Source organism: Hakea prostrata, chromosome 1 (genome assembly GCF_041222555.1).
Source record: "Hakea prostrata isolate BN-2017 chromosome 1, UWA_Hpros_2, whole genome shotgun sequence".
In the NCBI taxonomy this organism is placed as follows: domain Eukaryota; kingdom Viridiplantae; phylum Streptophyta; class Magnoliopsida; order Proteales; family Proteaceae; genus Hakea; species Hakea prostrata.
The window spans coordinates 9,317,033-9,338,935 of NC_142600.1; the positions used below are offsets into that span (position 1 = coordinate 9,317,033).

Here is a 21,903-nt window from a genome sequence, read left to right on the forward strand (position 1 = left end):
AATTTCTTCTTCCTACAGAATTCAATGGAAAAAACTGCAGTTGGATATTAACAATAAATCATTCTACTTAAACATTAGAGACATGATCATCTACTATGTACACAAGTCCAAAACAGAGGTGCTGGACCTTCCACTTTCTCTCCCGCTGGATGGCCGCTCGGTTTGTGGGCTGCCGGGGACTAGAGCTCCTTCAATCCAACTATAACCTGGCTTCTTCTTCACTCCCCTCTCACACATAAGTCTGCGAATTTCTGTTGCATTTTCCCAACAACCCCCGGTTGCCAAGACATTTGCTAGTAATACATATGGTGCAGGGTCATCAGGCCACAGTTTAAGAAGTTGCCTGGCAGAACGGATTGCAATATCTACATTTCCATGAACTTGACAGGCACTAAGCAAAGCTTTGTAGGCCGAAGGCCCTGGCTCTATACCCATGTTGTTCACGAAACTTTCTGCTTCATTGAGACGCCCTGCTCGACCAAGGATGTCAACAATGCAAGCATAGTGCTCTAATCTTGGGGGTTCTAGTGATTTATCATGTCTCATTAAATCAAAATATTCAAGGCCCTTATCAAGCAACCCAACATGGCTACATGCAGACAGAACCGCAAGGAAAGTGGTCTGATCTGGTCTGATGCCAGTTCTTCTCATGTGTTCAAACAAATCAACAGCCTCTCTACCATAACCATGTCGAGCACAACCAGAAAGTAGTGAATTCCATGAAACCAAATCAGGATGATCCATTGATGAGAAAACCTGCTTTGAATCATTGATTGAGCCACATCTTGCATACATGGAAACAAGGCCGTTCTGGATATTCACATGCGATGCATAGCCAGTTTTGAGGATCAGAGCATGAGTTAGTTTCCCTTTGTCCAAAGCTGAGAGGATACCTATAGCTCTTAAAACGCTTGTGAACGTGAAGAAGTCAATTGGAATACAAGCCTTCCTCATTCTAGTAAAGCACTCAAGGGCCTCCTCACCTTTTCCTAAATGAGAAAAACCGCCAATGGCAGAATTCCATATTATCTGATCCTGGGTTGACATGGTAGACCACATCTTACAGAACTCCTCCAAAGAACCGCATTCTGAATACATGGTCATGAGGGAAGCAATGATATATGTGCTGGATTCGAAACCCTGTTTGGTCACCTGGCAATGAACTTGCTTGCCTTGATCCAAATCATTCGGACAAGAAAATGAACTCAAAAGGCTGTTATAGGTTATGCCATTCAGTTTAACACCCAAGCGCTGCATTTTTCTAATCAGCATCATGGCCTCAGAAGAGTGTTGATGACGAGCATATCCAGTAACCATTGAAGTCCACGTAACTGTATTTGTATCCGGCAAGTGATCAAACACTCTCTTGGCATCCTCAATATTCAAGCAATTCGAGTACATGTCAATCAAGCCTGTTCCAACAAAGACATTAGACGAAACACCAGACTTCATACCAAGAGCATGTACCTGAATTCCCAACTCCCCTGCTTTTAATCGTGAACAAGCCACTAGTATAGCAGAGATGGTTGACGGATTCGGAGCTAAACCAAGTCTAAGCATCTGCAAGAAAACTTCAACGGCAACATGAGGAAACCCGGCACGAAGATAAGTCGAAACCAACGAATTCCAAGAAACCACATTTCTGTCAGGCATTTCATCAAAGACCTGTTGTGCCAACAAAATGTTGTTGCAGTTCCCGTACATATTTACAAGGGCAGTGTTGATGAATACGTTAGAATCAAAGCCGAGCTTGATAACTGCGGAGTGAGCTTGCTCACCCCAGGACAGAGATGACGAGTTTGCACAAGTAGAGACAAGTCTGCTGAGGCAGTAAGGATTAGATACTGACCCATTTCGCAGCAACCGAGCGAATAGCTCAAGTTCCTCACAACTCGACGACTCCTCCACATCGCAGGCAGTGTGATCGGTTTCTGGGAACGTAGACTGATATCTGCAGTTTATAGGGGAGCGGGAAAATGATGGTTTGGTGATAATGGTTGCTGCTGCCAATGCAAGAGAGTGTCGTAAGCAATAAACCGGGAACCGAAGAAACATGCCTCGCTTTTGCCGTCCTTCATCTTCTTGTCGGAGCGATTTTCAGTTTGCAATTGCAGTCAGTCTCGAATCGCCCGGAACACAATTTCATTTGATTCTCGACCGAAATTGGTTTTTTTGGAATGATGGACAAGCAGGTGAGGCGATCTCTGTCTGGCTCCTTTGGCTTCTCGGTGCAACCTGGTTTTTAAGCAAAAACAGACTCATCCAACTGTTGTTCGTCGCGCTTACAACAAGGGCTCTCTGGAATTTCAAACTGCGAAGGGATTTTCATCTCCAACGCCTGTCGTCTGAGGAGAGTGTCAACTATGGGTGAAGAAGAAAAACATTCCATTATGTAAAATAGCGAGAACAACGATTCAAAAACTCTCATAAAAAAAAAATTCAAATCTCACACGAACCTCAGAGGTAAAGGTAAATATATATAGAATCTAATGAGTAAACAGATTGGACATATCTCCAAAATTGAATCATTCGAATCATTCATCAAAATATGTTAGATGCAGATCCATTTTTTAAGTCGGTTACAAGAATTCGGTCTCAACATAACATTGAATAATATTTCTTTTGTTGAATTCTGGAGTGTTGTACTGTTGATATTCCATGTGCTGTTGTTATTATGTTAAAATCTGGTACTTCTATTCCCATTCTCCTCAATGTACTGAGCCAGTGAGCCCTTCATTTCGAATAAGAAGTGCGTCAAGGGTGGAATCATCTTCACAGAGGCGGTACCATCTCCAAACAATAGCAGTCAACGCAATATGAAAGACACCAGATGTCTAATACAACCTTCCGCACTACCGCAAAAGCATAAGGTTCACCACCTGCTCAAAGATTTAATTAAAACATTAAATTTGAAAGCAAACCAGAATGCCTGCTTAGAAAATTAAGGGCCAGTTGATCTGTGCTGCAGATCCATTTGTCCAATTTCATATGCATATCATTTTAGTGGTGAAATACATATGGTATTACAGGAAAAAAAAAGAAGGCTCCTTGTTACAAAACCCTGGTAAAATCACTTCCACTTTGAACTCTCATACAAATTTAGTTCAGTCATAGACTATGTATACGGATTTTCAGATCACCATGTAGTGGATATACAATTCTTGGGTTGGCAAAAATTCATGGCAATGCATTAGCCAGTAGATACTTCTATTGAAACACCTAATACATTATTGATCAAAATCTTGAACTGATAAATAACTTTGTTACAGTACTCTGCTGACACGAGTATCTATCACTGGAACCTTTAAATGACGATCTGATAACTCCAGTGCCTCCGCCAGTGAAAGCCGACGATTTCCCCATACAGTCTCTGCCCACTTCCTCATCCGTTCTCCTTCTCCCTTCCTGTTTTGTTGAACACACAGAATATCCGCATATCCACCTTCACATATGCAATAGATGCCATGTAAATACAATGAAAAAAATCCTTTTTCTCACAATTAGGAGTTCACTACTTGTTTTTGCAATTAAGTTATCTAATATAATAACTTTAGCCTAAAAAACTAGACAGATATATGTCTAACACGTAAATGGGTTTGATTTCAATCTTGATTGGGGTCCTGGTTCATCACTTGGATTGGAAACGGCAAGTGTGGCATCTTTGATGTAGTTTTTATTTCCAAGTCATTGGACGGTCAATTACCATCACTATCAAGAGATTCTGCTTATGTGAGCCAACTAGTCTAGAACAAAATTGGGAGAAGAAATATTCATATAAAAAAGAAAGAAAGAAAGCCATCAGATCAACCAACATGAGGTGGGAATAATTCAGTGACTAGGTAATCCAACAGCTATAACCCAACATCTGAAATGTCAGCAAGGTCACAAATTAGGATGGATATGAATCATTTTCAAGGGCCATGGAGATCAACATATAACAATGTATATTCCCTTCATACAAAATAAAGTAATAAAGTTAACTCAAAGAGACAAGTCCACAATGCATGACAAGAGCATTTAGATGCCAACCCATACCTCTTGCAAGGGCTGTTATATCTCTTCTAACCTTGCATTCTGCACCAGCATCAAAGGAATTTTAACTGGTTTGAAAATTAAATTGAAAAATAAAAGTCAAACTACAAAAACAGACTTTGAACGAGAATGGTATACCTTCACTCTCCAAAGGTGGAGATTTTAGCAGTTCAGTTGCCTTCCTGTAAAGTCCCTAGAGGTAGCACATTGAGTGAACTACTAAGGTCCATATCAAAGCATATCAACAGAACTTATACTCACCAATAAGAAGAGAAGAATCATATGAAAGGTTACTGAATAAAAAAACTAACTTTAAGACTTTAAAAGGAAGTAAAGATTAAACATAAATCAACTGCGTGCAGTCATCAACCTATCAGCTTTATCAGAGAACTAGAACTGAACAAATTGAAGTCACTGATGACTGAACTACTGCTTCACCTATGCACTAATCAAATATAATGGCATTTACTAAATAAATCACCAAAGATGCTTTGTTCTTAAAAATTCTCTAGTTGCAATAGTGAAGGCATGCATCAGTTCCAACCTCTTGAATCAAAAGAGAACTTGAATGCTCCAGCTTAGCCTTCTGCCGAAACATGAGCCCTATGCAAGTTAGGATGATCCCAACCTTCGGATGATGTGATCCTAGATACAACAGCGATGAGAGGAGAATGAGAAACAAGACAGTATACACCCAACATCTTATCAAATGGAAGCAATGCACCTAAAAGATCCTACAGAGTCTCAATTTAATGACTGCAAGCAAGGGTTACAAACCAAAACACTCTTCCGCTTTTGTTAATGCCCTTGTCAGTATCTCCTCTGCTTCTCCAAAATTTCTGGAACCAATACATGCAGGATTCAGGACTCAAACATAAAAGGAGTAGACAGGAATAAGCTGAATGCAAGATCAAAAAGTAACAAAAAGCATACCCCGCATGTGCTTCAAGCTGTCCCAATGCACAGGTGGCCCCCAAAAGAACTTCTTCCGGTAGCATATTACAAGTAGATAATGAAGATGGATCAACAAAAGCTCTAGTCTCAGATACCCCTTGAATTGCTTTCTGGTAGAACTGCTTTGCCAGAGAAAATTTTCCAGTTGCATGCAAGTATTCTCCATGTGAAATAGCAACATTGCCTATAAACAGAAACCATCAATATATAGCAGAACCAACAACGTCTGCTACAAGGCCTCGGTCCAATTAAAAGCATCCTACCAGAGCAACTTTCTTTGTCCTCGGAACCTCCAAAGCACAACTCTGCTGCAAAACCAGAAGTAGCAAATTGTCAGCCTCTTGTTAGCACAAGAAAATAAAAAAATAAAAAACCCTACAAATTAAAATGCATGGGGAACAAATAGATTTTCAGCCACACCTGATTCAATATTACCAAGCAAAAGCTCAACTAGCCCTTTGAGAGCTTTAGCCCTAGCTTCCAGAACACCTCCATCAGGACAGTAATCAGTTTCTGATTCATTGCTTTGAAAGAGTTGCAAGCATTTATCTGCGACCACTGATGAAGCATCATCCTATATAGGGAGAAGGATCTTCCAAAATGAATTCAAGTAAACAAAAACTCCTATCCAACACCTCTTTTGCCCCCCCCCCTCTCAACACGCCAAAAAAAATATTGGGAAAAGACTAGCAAGAAGAGTCACTTCACGAACCTTTGCCAACTCCAGATAGAGCCCAACAAGACCTTCCATTGAAGCAACTGCAAATTCAAGTGCATGAGTGGTTAATACTAGTTTCATTGAGGTACTTGTCCCCCCCCCCACTTTTCTCCTCTTGTATTTGGTCATGTTGCTTAATATATTTCTTTATTCGTCCCAAAAAAAAATTTTTACTAGTTTCATTTAATTCATAAGGGAACACAGGAGGAAAAGGGGTACATTGCAGTTGACACTGGCAAACTTAAGCACCAAACAGGGCATCATGATCCTGAAAATGCATGAAGGAGAGGAATCTGCAGGGCAGAGTCACTCCACTGCTTGCTCTCCTTAAGACTGTAGATGCCCCCCCGGGTGCAAAGTGAGTAATTGAGAAACAGCCTCCAAGATAAAACAGCCACAGAGGCCCTTCCAACAGTCATCACACTAGTTTACTAGCCCATGTTGAGGCACAAAATGGGTTTATGATCAATCAACAATAGAACGCAACTTTGAAGAATATACACACAAGCATTTGATGAAAACTTTATTGAATAGTACGAAAGAGTACGTGGGATATAGAGAAGAGGAAAGCAAGCAGTGCAACGACTACTGGAAAGGGTGACAAGTGACAAGAGGCACAACTCAAACCTAACCTTAACAAGCATTTGATGTAAACTTTATTGAATAGTACAAGAGAGTATGAGGGATATAAAAAAGAGGAAAGCAAGCAGTCCAACGACTACTGGAAAGGGTGACAAGAGGCACAACTCAAACCTAACTTATTTCTTAAGGTTCATTATGCATTTTCCATTTCGTGCTACTTTCGGTGCTTGAGTTCACCCTTGTCAACTGTGGTTTATCTATGGTTGGAATAAGTATATTGTTCCCATTAATCAGATTCATGGTCCTGAATGAATATTTCCAACAATTCAAGACTGGCAAGTGGCAACGAATCAGCAAACCTCACCAAACACCACTAGTGTAAAATGCAACAATAACTGAAGAACATATTAACCAACCTTTAACACCCAGAGAAGATGCAGACAAATCTTCAATTTTCTCAAGTTTCTCTATTGCTTCATCGACATTTCCCCTGATGGAGAAAAAGGAGTGAATTGACCGCAATTATGAGTGTCAGTGATTAAATAATAACTAAAACTAAAAAGAATTTCCATTGGAATCTCATCAAAGATTGACGAACCTTTCTGATAATAAGCTGGACATGGCGAGTAGAACCATTCCCCTTGAAGTGTCTGTCCCCTCACGTAAATTACCTGAGAGGCACTGTTCTAGGACTAGGCGGCCTTGTGCGTAGGATTCGTCTGTGAACAAATAATTAAACAGATCTACATAAGAGGAATTGTCCACTTGCGATGGTTCAGACAACCAACTGAATAAAAAAAATCATCTTTTGGAATAGGAGAGAGAGATGGACCTGATTTCTGAGATCTAGCGTGATCGAGTGCGTAGTTGATCATCTGAAGAGAAACGGGGTCGACGTCAGGGGCGTTCGTTCCGTAAAACCTGAATAGCTTGGGAAAGACGACGGAACGTTTTCGAGATCGAAAATCAATGCCGGTGCTTCGAGCGGCTCTGGACACCGCAGTTCTGAGCCTTACTACGGTGAAGGGAAGCATTTGCTCCGGCGGTTAATCCAACTCTCAAACCTGTACGGGGTGTTGGGCGACGGGCGGGTTTAGGCCTTGGGGTTTATGCTGGCGGTGCCACATGCTTGGCTAGTTGGCTCCTGAAATTGCATCAGTGCTGCGCGGTATACGCTAGCCTATGGTCCAGATCGCAACGACCGTTCATTTCAAGGCATCACAAGTTTTGATCTCGACCGATAACCTATATTGTGTCGCAGCACCAAGTAGATCTCCTTGGCTTCAAGCCTAACAAATTAACACATCACAATCCATCCAAGTCTGAATCACTACCCATCAAATAAAAGTTCATGATTATTTGACGCTATTCCACCACACATCTTTAATATCCCGCATGGATTCCACATTTATCATGCGGTAAAAAAGCATCCGATGATGGGTTTTTTTTTTTTCTTTTGGGATAATTACTATTGCCCCCTCATACTTTGGTTTTATTACTAATCAAATCTCCTTATTTGTGAAATTACTATTGTCCCCCTCACTTTTAAAGGTGTTAAGTGACCATTACCATCAAATATGAAATGTTTATTTTGCCCTTAAAATTAAGAGGTAAAAAAATATGGGATTACCCTCATTTAAAAAAACTATATTGCATGTCAATTATATCCTTAAAATCTTATATTTTATAATTAGTTTTAGATTTGGTGGGACCATATACTTATGATTATTGAAACTTTCACATTTCACTTAAATTTTTCGGAATCACCATGATTGAAGTTTTACAAACAAATTAGCATATAAAATCTAATTGATAGAAAATTTGATAACATACATAATGGTCAGCATATATTAGGTGATTTCCAATTTTTAGTTTTGAATTAAATTTGATTTTCTTAATATTTTAGTTTTTTTTTAATGAGAAAAAAATCACATCTTTCCTTTATTTGGTGGTTTTTTTTAAAAAAAAAAATGTGAAATTAAAGTTAATTTTTTCTTATTAAGGGTAGTATTATAACTTGAAAAAATAGTAAATAAGTAAAAAGATAATTATATGGTTATTTTTTGGATTTTGAAAAAATATATAGATGTCACATTATCAGTAAACTGATTGAGCTTAACGATAAGGGGCGTTAGTAATTGTTAACAAAGTTAAAGGTTTGAATAGTAATTTTAAAAAATACAGTGGATAAAATAGTAATAAAATCAAATTACAAGGGGACAATAATAATTATCCCTTTTATTTTTCTTGGTACAATGATTTTTTATTATTTATAATGGAAGAGGATATCATATATCATCATCACGCATAGTAAAATGGTACAACCACAAGCTCTCCAACTCGTGGTACCAAAACTTTGGATTATTGGGACCCCAAAAAACCGATCCCATGTCAGAGGGAGGACTTAGGAGTGGGATCCATGCCTTGAGGTGTAGAGCCTAGAGCTTATGAGTAGCATAGATTTGAGTTAGTCACACACACCACAAAGACTTATCACCTTTTCACTTGCACTTGGGAGTTTAGATCACTTTCCATTAAGAGAGAACAATACATTCCCTTTACGTTTCTAATGCTTTTGAACTATACAATAGGGTGAGACTAAGGGTGTCAAAACCTAACTTGAACCATTAAAACCGGACCACCTTTATAGCCGCCCCTCGAACCGAAGCTTAACGGTATTTGGCATAACTTCAGCCGTAATGGTTCGCATGTGGGCCCCGCCCGAACAGTTTGGCTCGAAACTAGCCCGAACCCAAACCAACTCGTAAAACCCGTTATAAATAAATGAAATAAATTTAATTTAAATGTAAAAGACAAAAAAACCCTTAAGTGTTCATTTGTTTTTCTTAATTGTTTTGCTTTGGAACATGCAAACAATAAGCTAGTCAAAGCCTTTGCCATTTGAATGATGGGTTTAGTGAATATTTAGCAATTGTATTATCATTTGAAAATCTTTAAATGCTTTATTTTGATCAATTTTTACAAATATTAAGAAGAATGAGTAGAATAAGCAGAGACAATCCACTAAAATTTATCAAGATGCCAACTTTCATTTGTATATATTAGTTCTATTATTTTTACTTATTTGTAGAAAAAAAAATTTGGTTTGAACACCAAACACAAGAGACTTGGAGAGAACTTAATGTTTATATGTGTTTACATGTTCTTGATAAATTCCACACATCAACAAAGTATTCAAAAAATGTAAGATGAACACAAACGTAGAAACCCGCAGATTATTTTCTTAATGAGATGTTTATAATATAAAATCTTAGAGCCAAAAATAACATTAGAAATGCAACCAAGATAACTCTTACTATTTTTTTTTTTAATATTTATACTCACTATTATTGTGTGATGGAAAAACGTCACATTGTTCTCTCATAAGGAGGAGGTGATCCATACTATGCACTTGGAGAGACTTTAATCTCAACCCTACACTTCACATCTTTTATGTATTACCTTACATTTTTTTTTTTTTTTTTTTTGTTTTTTGTTTTTTTGGTATTGTAAATATTACCTTACGTTGATAGTTGCAATACACAAGTGAGAAAGATGTAGAGCGGACGATTTTTCTTTTTGTATAAGAAGAGAAAAATATATATATCAATGAGTGTCTAATAAATGATAGATATTAGGGTAAATGTCATTTACTTCCCCTCTTAGTTGGACAAATAATACTTACATCCCTTTCGATAATATCATTTACCTCCCATTCTTACCTAGCAAATACTATTAAACACCTCCCCCATAAATAATTTTTTGGTTAAATTTAACTTTTACCATTAAATATTTTTTTGAAACCCCAAATTATCCTGACTAAAAATATTATTATTTTAACTATTAGGGTGATTACGATAATTTATGGTTTAAATAAATAAATATTTATTTTTTTAACCAATGGAGAAATTTAACCGAGGGATGTTTTTGAAATATTTGCTAAGTAAAAGGAGAGGAAAGTGATATTACCCAAAAAGAGGGGGTGTAAGTGGTATTTGTCCACCTAAGAGGGAGGTAAGTGATATTTATCCTAGATAATTATAAACTAAATAGAGTCGTTCAATTTACCCAATTATCCAAATTTTTTAATTAAAATATCATAAATGATTGAATCCTATCGGTCAGTCATTTGTTGGAAGATTTCTCCAGCAGTTGGAGCCAAACCCGTCTCTCCGAAGACATCCGATTTATAGGAAGCCAGTACTCTTCCCCTGCGTCTTAGTGACAGAGAGAAAGACGGAGTGGTGATTTGGGCTAAATTTATCTTCTCCAGGGTTCAATTCATCTTTACCAAAAAAAAAGGTTCAATTCATCCCCTTATCAACCCTTCTCCCTCTTTGAGGGGGCAGTAACGATGGCGTTCTGCGGTAATGTGCAGCTGCTGAGTTCCAGTCTCGGCCCTTCCATCAGCTCCCAGCGGAGAGTGGCCACCGCTTCCGTTTCTCACCCCACTTCTTCATCCTGTCATTCTTCTTCAAACACCATCAAATGCGATCACTTCACTTCGCTTCCTCCTCCTGAGCCCTCGATTTGCTCCTCTAAACCTAAAACCCTCATTCCCAGGGTCCTAGGTTTTTCCTCTGCCTGCGGTCTCCTTTTTCACATATCCTCCTCTGTCCCTCATCTTTTCTCTCCCGCTAGTCACGGCCCAGGCAACGGTGGACCCGGCGGCAGCGGCGGCGGCGGGTGGGGTTGGAATGGCAATGGTGGCGGCGGTGATGGTGAAGGTGGCGGTTTATGGTCACGGTTATTCTCGTCGCCAGCGATAGCTGGAGATGAAGAACCCGAGCTTCAAGAATGGGATTCGCATGGCCTTCCCGCCGACATCGTGGTTCAGCTCAACAAGCTTAGCGGATTTAAGAAGTACAAGGTTTCCGAAATTCTCTTCTTCGACCGTCGCCGTTGGGCCACTGTCGGCACTGAAGATTCATTCTTCGAGATGGTCTCCCTCCGACCCGGCGGTATTTACACCAAAGCCCATCTTCAGAAGGAACTCGAAACCCTAGCAACATGTGGGATGTTTGAGAAGGTAGATCTCGAGGGGAAGACCAGACCTGATGGAACCATCGGCGTCACGATTTCATTCACTGAGAGCACTTGGCAGTCTGCAGACTCTTTTCGTTGCATCAATGTTGGTTTGATGCCGCAGTCCAAGCCCGTGGAGATGGATTCTGACATGACTGATAAGGAGAAACTGGAGTATTTCCGGAGTCAGGAGAAGGATTACAAGAGGAGAATTGAGAGGTCAAGGCCGTGTCTCTTGCCGATTCCAGTCCAACGCGAGGTTTTGCAGATGCTAAGGGAGCAAGGAAAGGTCAGCGCCAGGTTATTACAGAGGATTCGCGACCGAGTTCAGAAATGGTACCACGACGAAGGCTATGCCTGTGCGCAGGTGGTGAATTTTGGCAATCTCAATACGAAGGAGGTTGTGTGCGAGGTTGTGGAGGGAGATATTACTCAAATGGTTGTACAGTTTCAAGATAAGCTTGGAAATGTCTGTGAAGGTAATACCCAGCTTGCTGTCGTCAGGAGAGAATTGCCCAAGCAGGTAACGAGCTTTTTCTTATAAGTTCATCTTTACGGTTTCAGTGAACATCTACGTGACGTTTATTCTGTGTTCTTGTTTAAATTCTCAACGTTTCTGTTGTTGCGTCTAATCATTAGCTTCGACAAGGCCATGTTTTCAATATAGAAGCGGGTAAGCAAGCTCTCAGGAATATAAATTCTCTTGCTTTATTCTCGAATATCGAAGTGAACCCACGGCCAGATGAAAAGAACGATGGAGGAATCATAGTTGAGATTAAACTGAAGGAGCTCGAGCAAAAGACAGCTGAAGTCAGCACAGAGTGGAGTATTGTTCCTGGACGTCAAGGTCGACCCACCCTGGTATACATTTTATCTGTCGTGACAATAGTTTCTTGTTCTTCATATAATATAATTGCATTGGCACGAATTTCCAGCCATGGCTTCTGAACTTTCTTTCCTTCAGGACATTTTATCTTTCGTGACAATAGTTTCTTTTTCTTCATATAATATAATTGCATTGGCACGAATTTCCAGCCATGGCTTCTGAACTTTCTTTCCTTCAGGCTTCAATCCAGCCTTCGGGAACCGTCTCCTTTGAGCATCGGAATCTCAATGGACTGAACAGATCCATTCTTGGTTCAGTAACCACCAGCAATTTCCTCAACCCACAGGTATTATTAGCCTGTAGTTTACATTCCTTGTATGCCATCTAGGCTATGATTAATTCTTGTGTAATCTCTTCTTCAGGATGATCTTGCTTTCAAGCTTGAGTATGTTCATCCTTATCTTGATGGTGTATACAATCCTCGAAACCGCACTTTCCGTGCAAGCTGCTTCAACAGCCGGAAACTAAGCCCAGTTTTCACGGGTGGACCTGGAATTGAAGAAGTGCCACCCATATGGGTTGATCGAGCAGGCTTCAAAGCCAATGTAACAGAGGTAGGTCCCATTCTATAACGGTGTTGAAATTGTGTGAGACTGAGAAGCTCCCTGGATCCTGATTATCTTCTGGCACTCTGTAGAACTTCACTCGGCAGAGCAAATTTATGTATGGGCTAGTGATGGAGGAAATAACAACACGTGATGAAAGCAGTCACATTTCTGCTCATGGTCAGCGGCAACTGCCAAGTGGAGGAATCACTGCAGATGGACCTCCGACAACCCTCAGTGGCACTGGCATTGACCGAATGGCATTTGCCCAGGCAAATATCACACGTGACAACACCAAGTTTGTGAATGGAGCCGTTGTGGGTGAGAGGAATGTGTTTCAGGTAAACCTCCAATGCTTGTTCTGGTCTTGTTGTTGTATGGAAATGCACCATTTGGTAATGATTTTCAACTTAATTGCACAACTAAATCAACCAAACCTTTATCAATCCAGGAACGGTACCCAAATTATATGGAGTGAGGTGCCTCCTGGTTTCATGTGTTTTACTTTTCTAACTGCACGGATTATAAGGAATACAGATTCATCCTAGCTGCGAGTCTTTGCTGTTTACCTTCTCCAGAGCTAATTTTCTCTTAGAAGTATCCTTTTGTTTTTTCCTATGCTATGAGTAACAATCATCAGCTTTATGATGAGAGTTGTCTAAAGTTTTTTTTTGGGTATAAAGCTCGTTCATTTAAAAAACAGAGAACTGAGACAAGTTAGTGGGGAAAGCAAAAAAGTCATCCAGCCACAGAGTGGTTACCGGCCATGACGTTGAGTTCGGAATCAACGAGGCCACTTTTGCTAGTTTATCGGCCAAAACATTAGCCATTCTAGGAGCATAGAGGAAACTACAATTCTCAAATTGAGAAGCTAAAAAAATAACATTGGAAACTATAGGCGGGGATCTTAAAGGAACTGGTTTGTTGCTGTCATTTAGGATTGAGATCAGTTCCTTGTTGTCTGCTTCAATCACCCCTGTCAAGATGCCCAGCTCTAAAGTTACCATCTAGAGGAACAAAATAGATATACCATTGAAAAAATATATTTCTCAATTGCTAAAATTGTATTTTTCAAGCTATTATTTTTTCCTACGAGTTTATTTGCCAAATTTTGGGGCATTGTCAATTTACAATGGTGTTCTTGGATGTTATACAATGAAGTAGTTGTTTGCCAAATTCGTGGAAGCAGAACATTTCCAGTCCCCCCGCCCCAAAAAAAAAAGAAGGAAATAACATCTATGGTCTTGCTGAGATATGCAATTTTCTTTTAAATGATAAATATAGTAACATCTGTATCTCTCTTTTCTTATTTGTCTTGCATTAATATGTAATGAAGAAATTTCTTTTTGCTTCACTAAAGTGTATTTTTGTAACAAAATGCAGCTGGACCAAGGCCTTGGAGTTGGCAGCAAGTTCCCATTCTTTAACCGCCACCAGCTAACAGTGACCCGCTTCATCCAGTTGAAGCAGGTTGAAGAAGGTGCTGGTAAGCCTCCACCCCCTGTGTTGGTCCTTCATGGCCATTATGGTGGTTGTGTGGGAGATCTCCCCAGTTATGATGCTTTTACACTCGGTGGACCTTACTCTGTGAGGGGATACAACATGGGTGAGCTTGGAGCTTGCAGAAACATCCTTGAGGTCGGTACTGCTTTTATGCTTCATAGATTTCAAATAAACTCGCACCCTTATCCATGTGATGTATCACAGATACAAGTTATGTAAGCTTTATGTGTATATGTGTGGTTATTAGACTGAAAGCTGCTTGCAAGGCCTTTAGGTCTCCAATCACCTGCAGTGCCAGGTGAGGCTCTTGCTTGACTGAAATAAGCATCAGTTTGAAATATGATCTAAACACTAGGTAGTAATCATAAAACAGTCAAGTTAATTATGGAGTAGCAAAATAGTTATTTACAATGACAAAATTTTATGACATTGTATGACCATCCAAAATACAAACTACGATATTGGGACATGGTTTCTTGGATTCCTCTCTCCCAGCCAAAAAAAAAAAAAGAATGTTGAGAGCTGCTTGCAAGGCCTTTAGGTCTCCAATCACCTGCAGTGCCAGGCGAGGCTCTTGCTTGACTAAAATAAGCAGCAGTTTGAAATATGATGTAAACAGTTGGAAGTAAATCATAAAACAGTCAAGTTAATTATGGAGTAGAAAAATAGTTATTTACAAAAACAAAATTTTATGACATTGTATGACCATCCAAAATACAAACTACAATATTGGGATGTGGTTTCTTGGATTCCTCCCCCCCACAACCAAAAAAAAGAAAAGGAAAAGGAAAAAACAATGTTGACATGTCTCTTGCATGTCTACATGTCTACATGTCATGACATGTTCTTGACCGTGACAGTAAGACAAAAACAGGGGGAAAGGGAAGAGGAGGAAGAATAAGAACAAGAAGATTGTTAAGGGGACTTGGATGTGAATGAAAAAGAAGTTTGTGCTGCCTGAACTCAAAAAGAAGAACAAAACAGAGGCTCAAAAAACCAGTGGCTGCAAAGCTGCTGTAATTTGAATGGTGTTGTGAAACTTGCTGAGGTAGTCTCAAGTCAATGAGGGCCAGTTTTTCCACGATCTTTTAAGAGAACCAACTCATATGGGACCAAAAAAGGGTTCCTTGAAATTTTGTGGTTTGGGTATATGGGTGGTTATTTGCTTTATTCCTCAATTGTTTCCGAACAATTGTGTTCTAATTCCCCGCTTGGGTTTGGTTTGTTTGATGGGATATAGATGATAAAGATATGAGGATATTTAGGGTATGAAGGATGCTTTAACCCATCCTATGGAGGAGTTTGATAAATTCGTTGATATGGGGTAGATTTAAGATGGGATAAAACTTAGGGTAATGTGATAAAAACTTTTGAAATTTAAATTTTGATCCTTAGAATAATCTTTTCGAGTTTCAATGGTTTTGGAGTTGTTGGGTTATTTTTTATTTTATTTTATTATGAAGGGAAAATAAGGTGCTAATAATAAGGACGGCTAAATCTAAGGATTGGTTGGTCTGATGAGGTTAAACTAGGGATGAAAGGTCGCTAGAGTTGGGGGAATGAGGTTCCTAAAGTTTGGGACAGATCCAACAGCTAGATTGACATAGATTTGACCTTGAATTTTGGTATCTAAAAATTCCAAGAAACTTCCAGAAAATAAAAAAGAGGATGATATGAGAAGGGGAATGGAATTAAATGCTGACTTGTTAATTATCTGTAACACAAGCCTTGTAATGGGGTATGTTGGAGATGGAAAGAAGTGGAGGCAGGCTACAGGCACTGCTGAAGGAGAATCCTTCAAATAGAAACCCTAGAGTGCTTGCTTGATCACATGGAGGTCCCTTACCACTGATGAGAAGCTTTACTAGGTACTAACCTTGCTCTTAGGCGACAACACACTCTTTATTAATTTAATTATATTATAAACTGTTACATGCACAGGGCTTTATTTAGTCCTAGTGAAATTAGGACTTAGAAACTGCCAAGTGCTGACTTGTTAATTATTTGTACCACAAGCCTGGTAATGGGGTATGCTGGAGATGAAAGAAGTGGAGGTTGGCTACAAGCATTGCCAAACGAGAATCCTTCAAAACCCTATGATGCTTACTTGATCAAATGGAGGTTCCTTACCCCTGATGAGATGCTCTACTAGGTACTAACCTTGCTCTTAGGAGCAGCATACTCCTTATGAATTGTATTATAATCTCTCCTCTGTTGCATGCACAGGGCCTTATTTATAGCCTTACATAATGAGTCCTAGTGAAATTAGGACTACAAACTGGCTCTCCTAGTTGTAATCAACATACTAATCAACCCAAATAGGACTCTAAAAGGGACTCCTTATCATATTCTATGCTGACTTAGACTCTTAAAACTGAAATAAAGCTTAAGAAAAAGACTATTCAGCCCTTATTCTTAAGTTGGCCAGAATTAGACCTGTTAAATTAAACTAAAATAAAAACCTATTTTCGTTCTTGACCTAAACACTGAAGTTATGGATCCATGGAACTGGCCCATGACCACCTATACCTGCTGAACAAAGGCCTAACACCCATAGCTATCAACCCTAAGTTGGTTTTGAAGAGAAGTTCGCCAATTTGGTGCCAAACTTGCATCACTTGACGGAGTCACGGAGAAAAACTTTGGGAATTTTCCCCCTAATATTTTTCATTTTCTGGGTTTAATCTTGAGCAGAAAAAACTCTTATTGGTATCTCAAAGAAGGGAAGAATTTCTTGTCTGCCAAGACTATAGTGTTTATTTTTACTTTTTCTACCTTTTCTTTATATATGAGTAATGTAACCTACAAATTAGTTTTGGAATGTAATGAATTTTTTTGACTTTCAGTGTTTGGTTTCTCTGGCTACTCCAGTTTTTTCTTTGCTCCTATCTGCTGCTGTTTTCCTTCTCCCATTTACCTGCTTTATTTATGTTGGGATGGCTGTAGTTTCCATAGATCCTGTTGGTGACTGAACCACTTGACTGGAAACTTTGGAAGGTCTCTTCTCTCCCTAGACGACCCAAAACCCTTGAATCTTATCTCAAGGTCGCTTCTTCCATGAGTAAATAATCTTAGGTCAAATCTGGTTGCTACAGTACCATGACGTTTAGTTTCAGACTTTCAGCTTCCAGATTGCTGGTTAGGTGATTTATTAGGTGGGTTACAGATCAGTGACTTGTGCGAAACTTCTTTTGAATCTTTAACACAATTGGATCTCTTGAGTAGGAGATGCTCGTGTCAAAACTGTAGCTCTTTCTGTTGGTCGTTCAACTGAAGTTGAAGACAACCTCTATCATGACTTCCCCATAATTACCCCTGCCCTTTATCTCTGATCTACTTGTTTCCCTTATTATATTTCAAAGTCTACCCTTGCTCAATAAATTATATACTGTGTAGCCTTTTCTCTTACCTAGTTTCCCTTTGAGAAATCTGGTTGTATACTAGATTGCTACTTCAGTTCATTTATTGTTTTGCCACTGATTCTCCTGATTTGAGTCTTCTAATGTTTGGATGGCAGGCCAATGGAGACCCAGATTAAGGGTTACCAAACCTCTGGGATTACATCAGTTAGGCTTCAATAAGTATTGTCTCAAGTATTTCAGGGTCATAGTTAATTTAGTCTACCTGCCCAAGAATTTTATATTTATGCAACTTTCTCATCGTTTGTTTTCTTATAATTATTTAAACTCTCATAGGGTTGTGGTTAATGGAATAGAGAATTTTGGATTTGAATTGATAGCTGAGAATCTTCATCTTCTGTGTGTTTTCCCCATCCTTCTTTTATCTCTCGTTTTCTTCAATTTCTACTGCAGGTCCTTCCTCTTTTCTGTTTCTTCCCTTATCTCAGTACCCCTCTCTGATCTCCTCTTTTCTTTAATTGCTTTATAGGCACTGTTCACAGTCCTTACAACCCTCATCATCTCCTTTTTTTTCCTCAGTGCATTGAGAATTTTTAACCCTGATTTATCAGGAAGTTAGTACAAATTCAAATTTAGGCCTGTGGAGCAGCCAGCTTATGTGATATTTTATTCTTGATCTGGAATTTAGTTTGTCTGCATAGATTTTATGGTGTCTAGGTAGTACAGGGCATAGGGGAGGGCCTAGATGCAAGGGTGGAAGCCAACTGGATGACCATCATGAGCAAAGTGACCAAGATTCTTCTGAACATATATTGATTTAAGGGTGGAAGCCAACTGGATAAGGGTGTCAATCGTATAGTACCGACTTTAAATACCGTAACCAGAACCTTACCGTACCGAATTTACACAGTATGGTACGGTTTTAGTATTTGCCAAAACGGTTCGGTACGGTTTTGGTATTAAATCGGTGAGGGCAAACGATTTAAACATGGTATCTAGTGTGGTACAATTTTGGTACGAACGAACCCATGCCAATTTTTGTTATTAGTTCATTAAGATTCTAATGAAATTGCGATCAAACAATCGATAGAATCTGATATTAACAGAGACAAAACAAGTAATTTAAGAAGAGGAGTGAAGGACGAAACGAAAAACTGAAACAGGGAATTAGGGATAGGGTAAAGGGTAAGTGATTTAATTGTAAAATTACATTTATATCCCTTAACTTGGTACGGTACCAATTTGGTACATACCGATGGTATGAGTACCTGAAACTGGAACCGTACTGTACCGTACCGAATTATGAAATGTGCGGTTTTAAACGGCATGGTTTGTTACGGTTAAACGGTTTCGGTACACAATTGACACCCTTACAACTGGAAGACCAACATGAGCAAAGTGACCAAGATTCTTCTGACCATATATTGATTTAAGATGTGGAATGCATACTGACTGAGGTACTGGTCATTTACCCATATTTTATTCTTTTACTTGCCAAAAAAAGCTACCAAGATTCTTGGATACCTTACCCTTCTCCTTCACTTCTTTCTTTTACCAATGTAGGCTATTGAAGCCAGGTAATCAGTCTGTCCTTTCAATACTGTTTTATCAGGAAAAAAGTTCAGACTTAATTTTGTGGATTGCCGGTCTGATCTTTAAGTTGTATTGCAGTTTTGGTGCGATATTAGGGTGGTGATACTTGATACTTGATTATTGGCATTTGTTTTTAAATGTCTTCATTTGTAATTGGCTTATTTATTAGGGTCAAAGTTTTACGTCCATGCTGAGCACGGATTGCCATTCCCATCTTGTATTTAGCATTAGTAGCGGGTCCATTAGCTACTAGATAGGAAGTCATCTGGTTAGTTAAGTATACCTTATTCATGGGACCCAGTTTAAAGTAGATAAGGTCAGTTTGAGTTAATTAGGTTTAGCTTGTCCCTCCCTACTCTGCTCAAGCTCTACCCCACAATCTCCTCTCTCTTGTCTCTCCTCTTCCCCCTACCTTCTATTGAACTTTCTGATTATCTTCTCTTCCCTTCCTCTTCAGCAAATTGAGCCTCTTGCACCACTACATCTACCTCCGATCAATTTGCATAAAGTAATCTCAACTCAACCTTATTCCGACTAAATGGGCTTGACTGCATGAATCGTTACCCTCGAATTATTTCTGTTCAAAGCTATACTTGTTAGGAGGCCTTGGCTCTGGATGTATTCCTAACTTCTTCTTGATTTTTTTAAATTTTTTTATTATATATATAATATTTTTTTTGGGGAAGGGGGGGGGGTGGTGGTGTGGGAGGCTCATTTAACTAGGGGTGTAAACAGATCAGATCGGATAGTGGTGATACCATATCCATATCCTATTATATTCGGATGGATTCGGATAATATTCTATCGGTTTTTTGACGGATTCAGTCGGATTCGGATGATAATCAGATAGTTATTTTCTTAAGTAGATTCTTTTAAATGGGCATGAATAATTACCATTTTAGTTGTGAATATTAGGTTCAAAATTTAAGAATTTAACAACTTTAGTAGTTATTTTAGTAGAAAATCTACAAAAATAGTCATAGATCTCAAGTAAAAATTATAAAAATAAGAAAAATAAATCCAAATAAGTAACTTAATTGGATAATTTAATCGGATGGATAATAATCGATAAGAAAGGGGCATACCATATCCGCATCCTATTAGTAATTGAACGGATTTGGATACTGCTAATGGATGCGGATGCAAATTCAGAAGCAGGTTTCGGTTATCCATTTACATCTTCTACATTTAACTCCTTTGAATCAAGTCTCTCCTCTATATTAGAACATTTAAGGGTCCCTGTTTTAACATGGTCATGCCACGTCACACACCTAAAATGATTACTCTATGGAATCTCTCTTTCATCGATTGTCACCACCTCAAGTATTATGGAACAGTGTTCACAGATAAGAAGGAAGTTTCAGTTTAATGGGCTGTAAAAAACCTTTAAAAAATTCACGGGTTGTCATAAACATTAGGATATTGGATGGTCTAGAGGATATTAGGATTTTATAAGTTTGATAGTTGAGTCTTAACGATTCTCCTTGGTCCTTTTCTTGTTATTTCTTGATATCAACTGTTCTCATTACATGGCTGAGTTGTTTCGTATGATGTTATGCAGCTTGCAGCTGAGTTGCGTGTCCCCGTGAGGGGCACCCACGTATATGCTTTTGCTGAACATGGCAATGATCTTGGGAGTTCTAAGGATGTGAAAGGAAACCCAACAGAATACTACCGTCGAGCAGGTCAAGGCTCCTCATATGGTGTTGGTGTGAAGCTGGGTTTGGTACGTGCGGAGTATGCTGTCGATCAGAATTCTGGGAGTGGTGCAGTTTTCCTTAGATTTGGCGAAAGGTTTTGAGTGAGAACTGGTTTCGATGTAATTCTGAATTTTTTGATGGAGATCCCTTCTTTGGCGGCGGTTAGCAGTTCTTTGTTTTTCGGACATGGGGGCATGTAGGGTGAGGAGGTGCTGAACAAGAAAAAGGTTTCGTTTTATTTAGCAGAGATGTTCCCATATTAGTCAAATTCAAGGCTTATTTTTGGAAGCTGTCCGCTTTCATTCCAATTGATGTTATCTATGGTTTTAGATTAATTCAATAAATTTTATTTGTTTCCAAGGTACGGGTCATTTTGATTCGACAAAGGAAAGTCATGCATGGACAAGTTTGTACGTAATAGTATAGAAAGTATTTCTTTTGGTTTTTCTCTCTTTTGCGAACGAAGCATTTGGTTTTCATTCTATTGGTTGTTTGTTCTATTCTGCATGGAGCAAATTAAGCCTTTGGTTAGAGACTAGTTAAGTTGCATGTTTAGAATCAGCCAAAACCTTGCATGGGAAATTAAAAGGAAGGGATGAGAGATTTTACTACATAAAAAGAAAACTTTTGCAACCATCATCTGATATGATTGTACGGATTACTTAAATTTCATATCATACTTATTATTGATATATTTTATATACGTAATTTTGTTGATCTGTTTTGGGTCCTTCAGATGAAATTATTGTGTGTATCTGGGAAGATGCAGTACACTAGAGCTTACTTATGGAAAGAGATTTGATCCTAGTCACATGTTAAAGGTAACACTTAGATCGCAAGCTTGGCCTAATCACATGCGAAAGGTAACATTTAGTTGTCGTGCTTGGCCTAGTCATATGCTAAAGGCTACATTTAGATGTCAAGCGTGGCCATAACACATGCGAAAGGTGACATTTAGATGTCAAGCTTGGCCTAACATTTGAAGTTTGAACCCTCCATTCCTCTA

At 38.9% G+C, this 21,903-nt stretch overlaps 3 protein-coding genes across 5 annotated transcripts; 1 reads left to right on the plus strand and 2 right to left on the minus strand.

Annotated features, from left to right (window-relative positions):
* Positions 1-2: 2 nt before the first annotated feature.
* LOC149027275 (pentatricopeptide repeat-containing protein At1g11290, chloroplastic-like) lies at positions 3-2,418 on the minus strand. Its single transcript, XM_089161136.1, has one exon. It carries the CDS (start codon positions 2,053-2,055, stop codon positions 94-96), a length of 1,962 nt encoding a protein of 653 aa, XP_089017262.1. The 5' UTR covers positions 2,056-2,418; the 3' UTR covers positions 3-93.
* A 231-nt stretch (positions 2,419-2,649) lies between these two features.
* Positions 2,650-7,372, minus strand: NDP1 (Tetratricopeptide repeat (TPR)-like superfamily protein). Of its 3 annotated transcripts, none has more exons than XM_089161169.1 (12): positions 7,119-7,372; positions 6,885-7,005; positions 6,703-6,776; positions 5,699-5,745; positions 5,407-5,560; positions 5,250-5,291; positions 4,966-5,170; positions 4,810-4,871; positions 4,577-4,677; positions 4,171-4,225; positions 4,036-4,074; positions 2,650-3,442 (listed from the first exon to the last, which is right to left on the minus strand). In XM_089161169.1, exons 1-12 carry the CDS (start codon positions 7,318-7,320, stop codon positions 3,264-3,266), a joined length of 1,281 nt encoding a protein of 426 aa, XP_089017295.1. In that variant the 5' UTR covers positions 7,321-7,372; the 3' UTR covers positions 2,650-3,263. The 3 variants fall into 3 exon arrangements, 2 of the variants coding, with proteins under 2 accessions (XP_089017295.1, XP_089017285.1); XM_089161159.1 differs by having other exon boundaries at positions 2,651-3,442; positions 5,250-5,294; XR_016174372.1 differs by having other exon boundaries at positions 3,395-3,442; positions 4,171-4,248; positions 5,250-5,294.
* A 3,051-nt stretch (positions 7,373-10,423) lies between these two features.
* Positions 10,424-21,512, plus strand: LOC149027277 (protein TOC75-3, chloroplastic-like). The gene is made up of 7 exons (XM_089161179.1): positions 10,424-11,834; positions 11,951-12,172; positions 12,376-12,483; positions 12,560-12,751; positions 12,835-13,083; positions 14,126-14,380; positions 20,759-21,512. Exons 1-7 carry the CDS (start codon positions 10,641-10,643, stop codon positions 20,996-20,998), a joined length of 2,460 nt encoding a protein of 819 aa, XP_089017305.1. The 5' UTR covers positions 10,424-10,640; the 3' UTR covers positions 20,999-21,512.
* Positions 21,513-21,903: the final 391 nt, after the last annotated feature.

Bases quoted from the DNA above. Each gene is read 5' to 3' on its own strand.
- LOC149027275 (XM_089161136.1), bottom strand. From the start codon at position 2,055: ATGTTTCTTCGGTTCCCGGTTTATTGCTTACGACACTCTCTTGCATTG.
- NDP1 (XM_089161159.1), bottom strand. From the start codon at position 7,320: ATGCTTCCCTTCACCGTAGTAAGGCTCAGAACTGCGGTGTCCAGAGCC. The intron at 7,006-7,118 runs GTCCATCTCTCT...ATTTGTTCACAG, and splicing joins CGCTAGATCTCAGAAATCAG to ACGAATCCTACGCACAAGGC. The intron at 3,443-4,035 runs GTATGGGTTGGC...GCATATGTGAAG, and splicing joins TATAACAGCCCTTGCAAGAG to GTGGATATGCGGATATTCTG.
- LOC149027277 (XM_089161179.1), top strand. From the start codon at position 10,641: ATGGCGTTCTGCGGTAATGTGCAGCTGCTGAGTTCCAGTCTCGGCCCT. The intron at 12,752-12,834 runs GTAGGTCCCATT...GGCACTCTGTAG, and splicing joins TCAAAGCCAATGTAACAGAG to AACTTCACTCGGCAGAGCAA. The intron at 14,381-20,758 runs GTCGGTACTGCT...GATGTTATGCAG, and splicing joins CTTGCAGAAACATCCTTGAG to CTTGCAGCTGAGTTGCGTGT.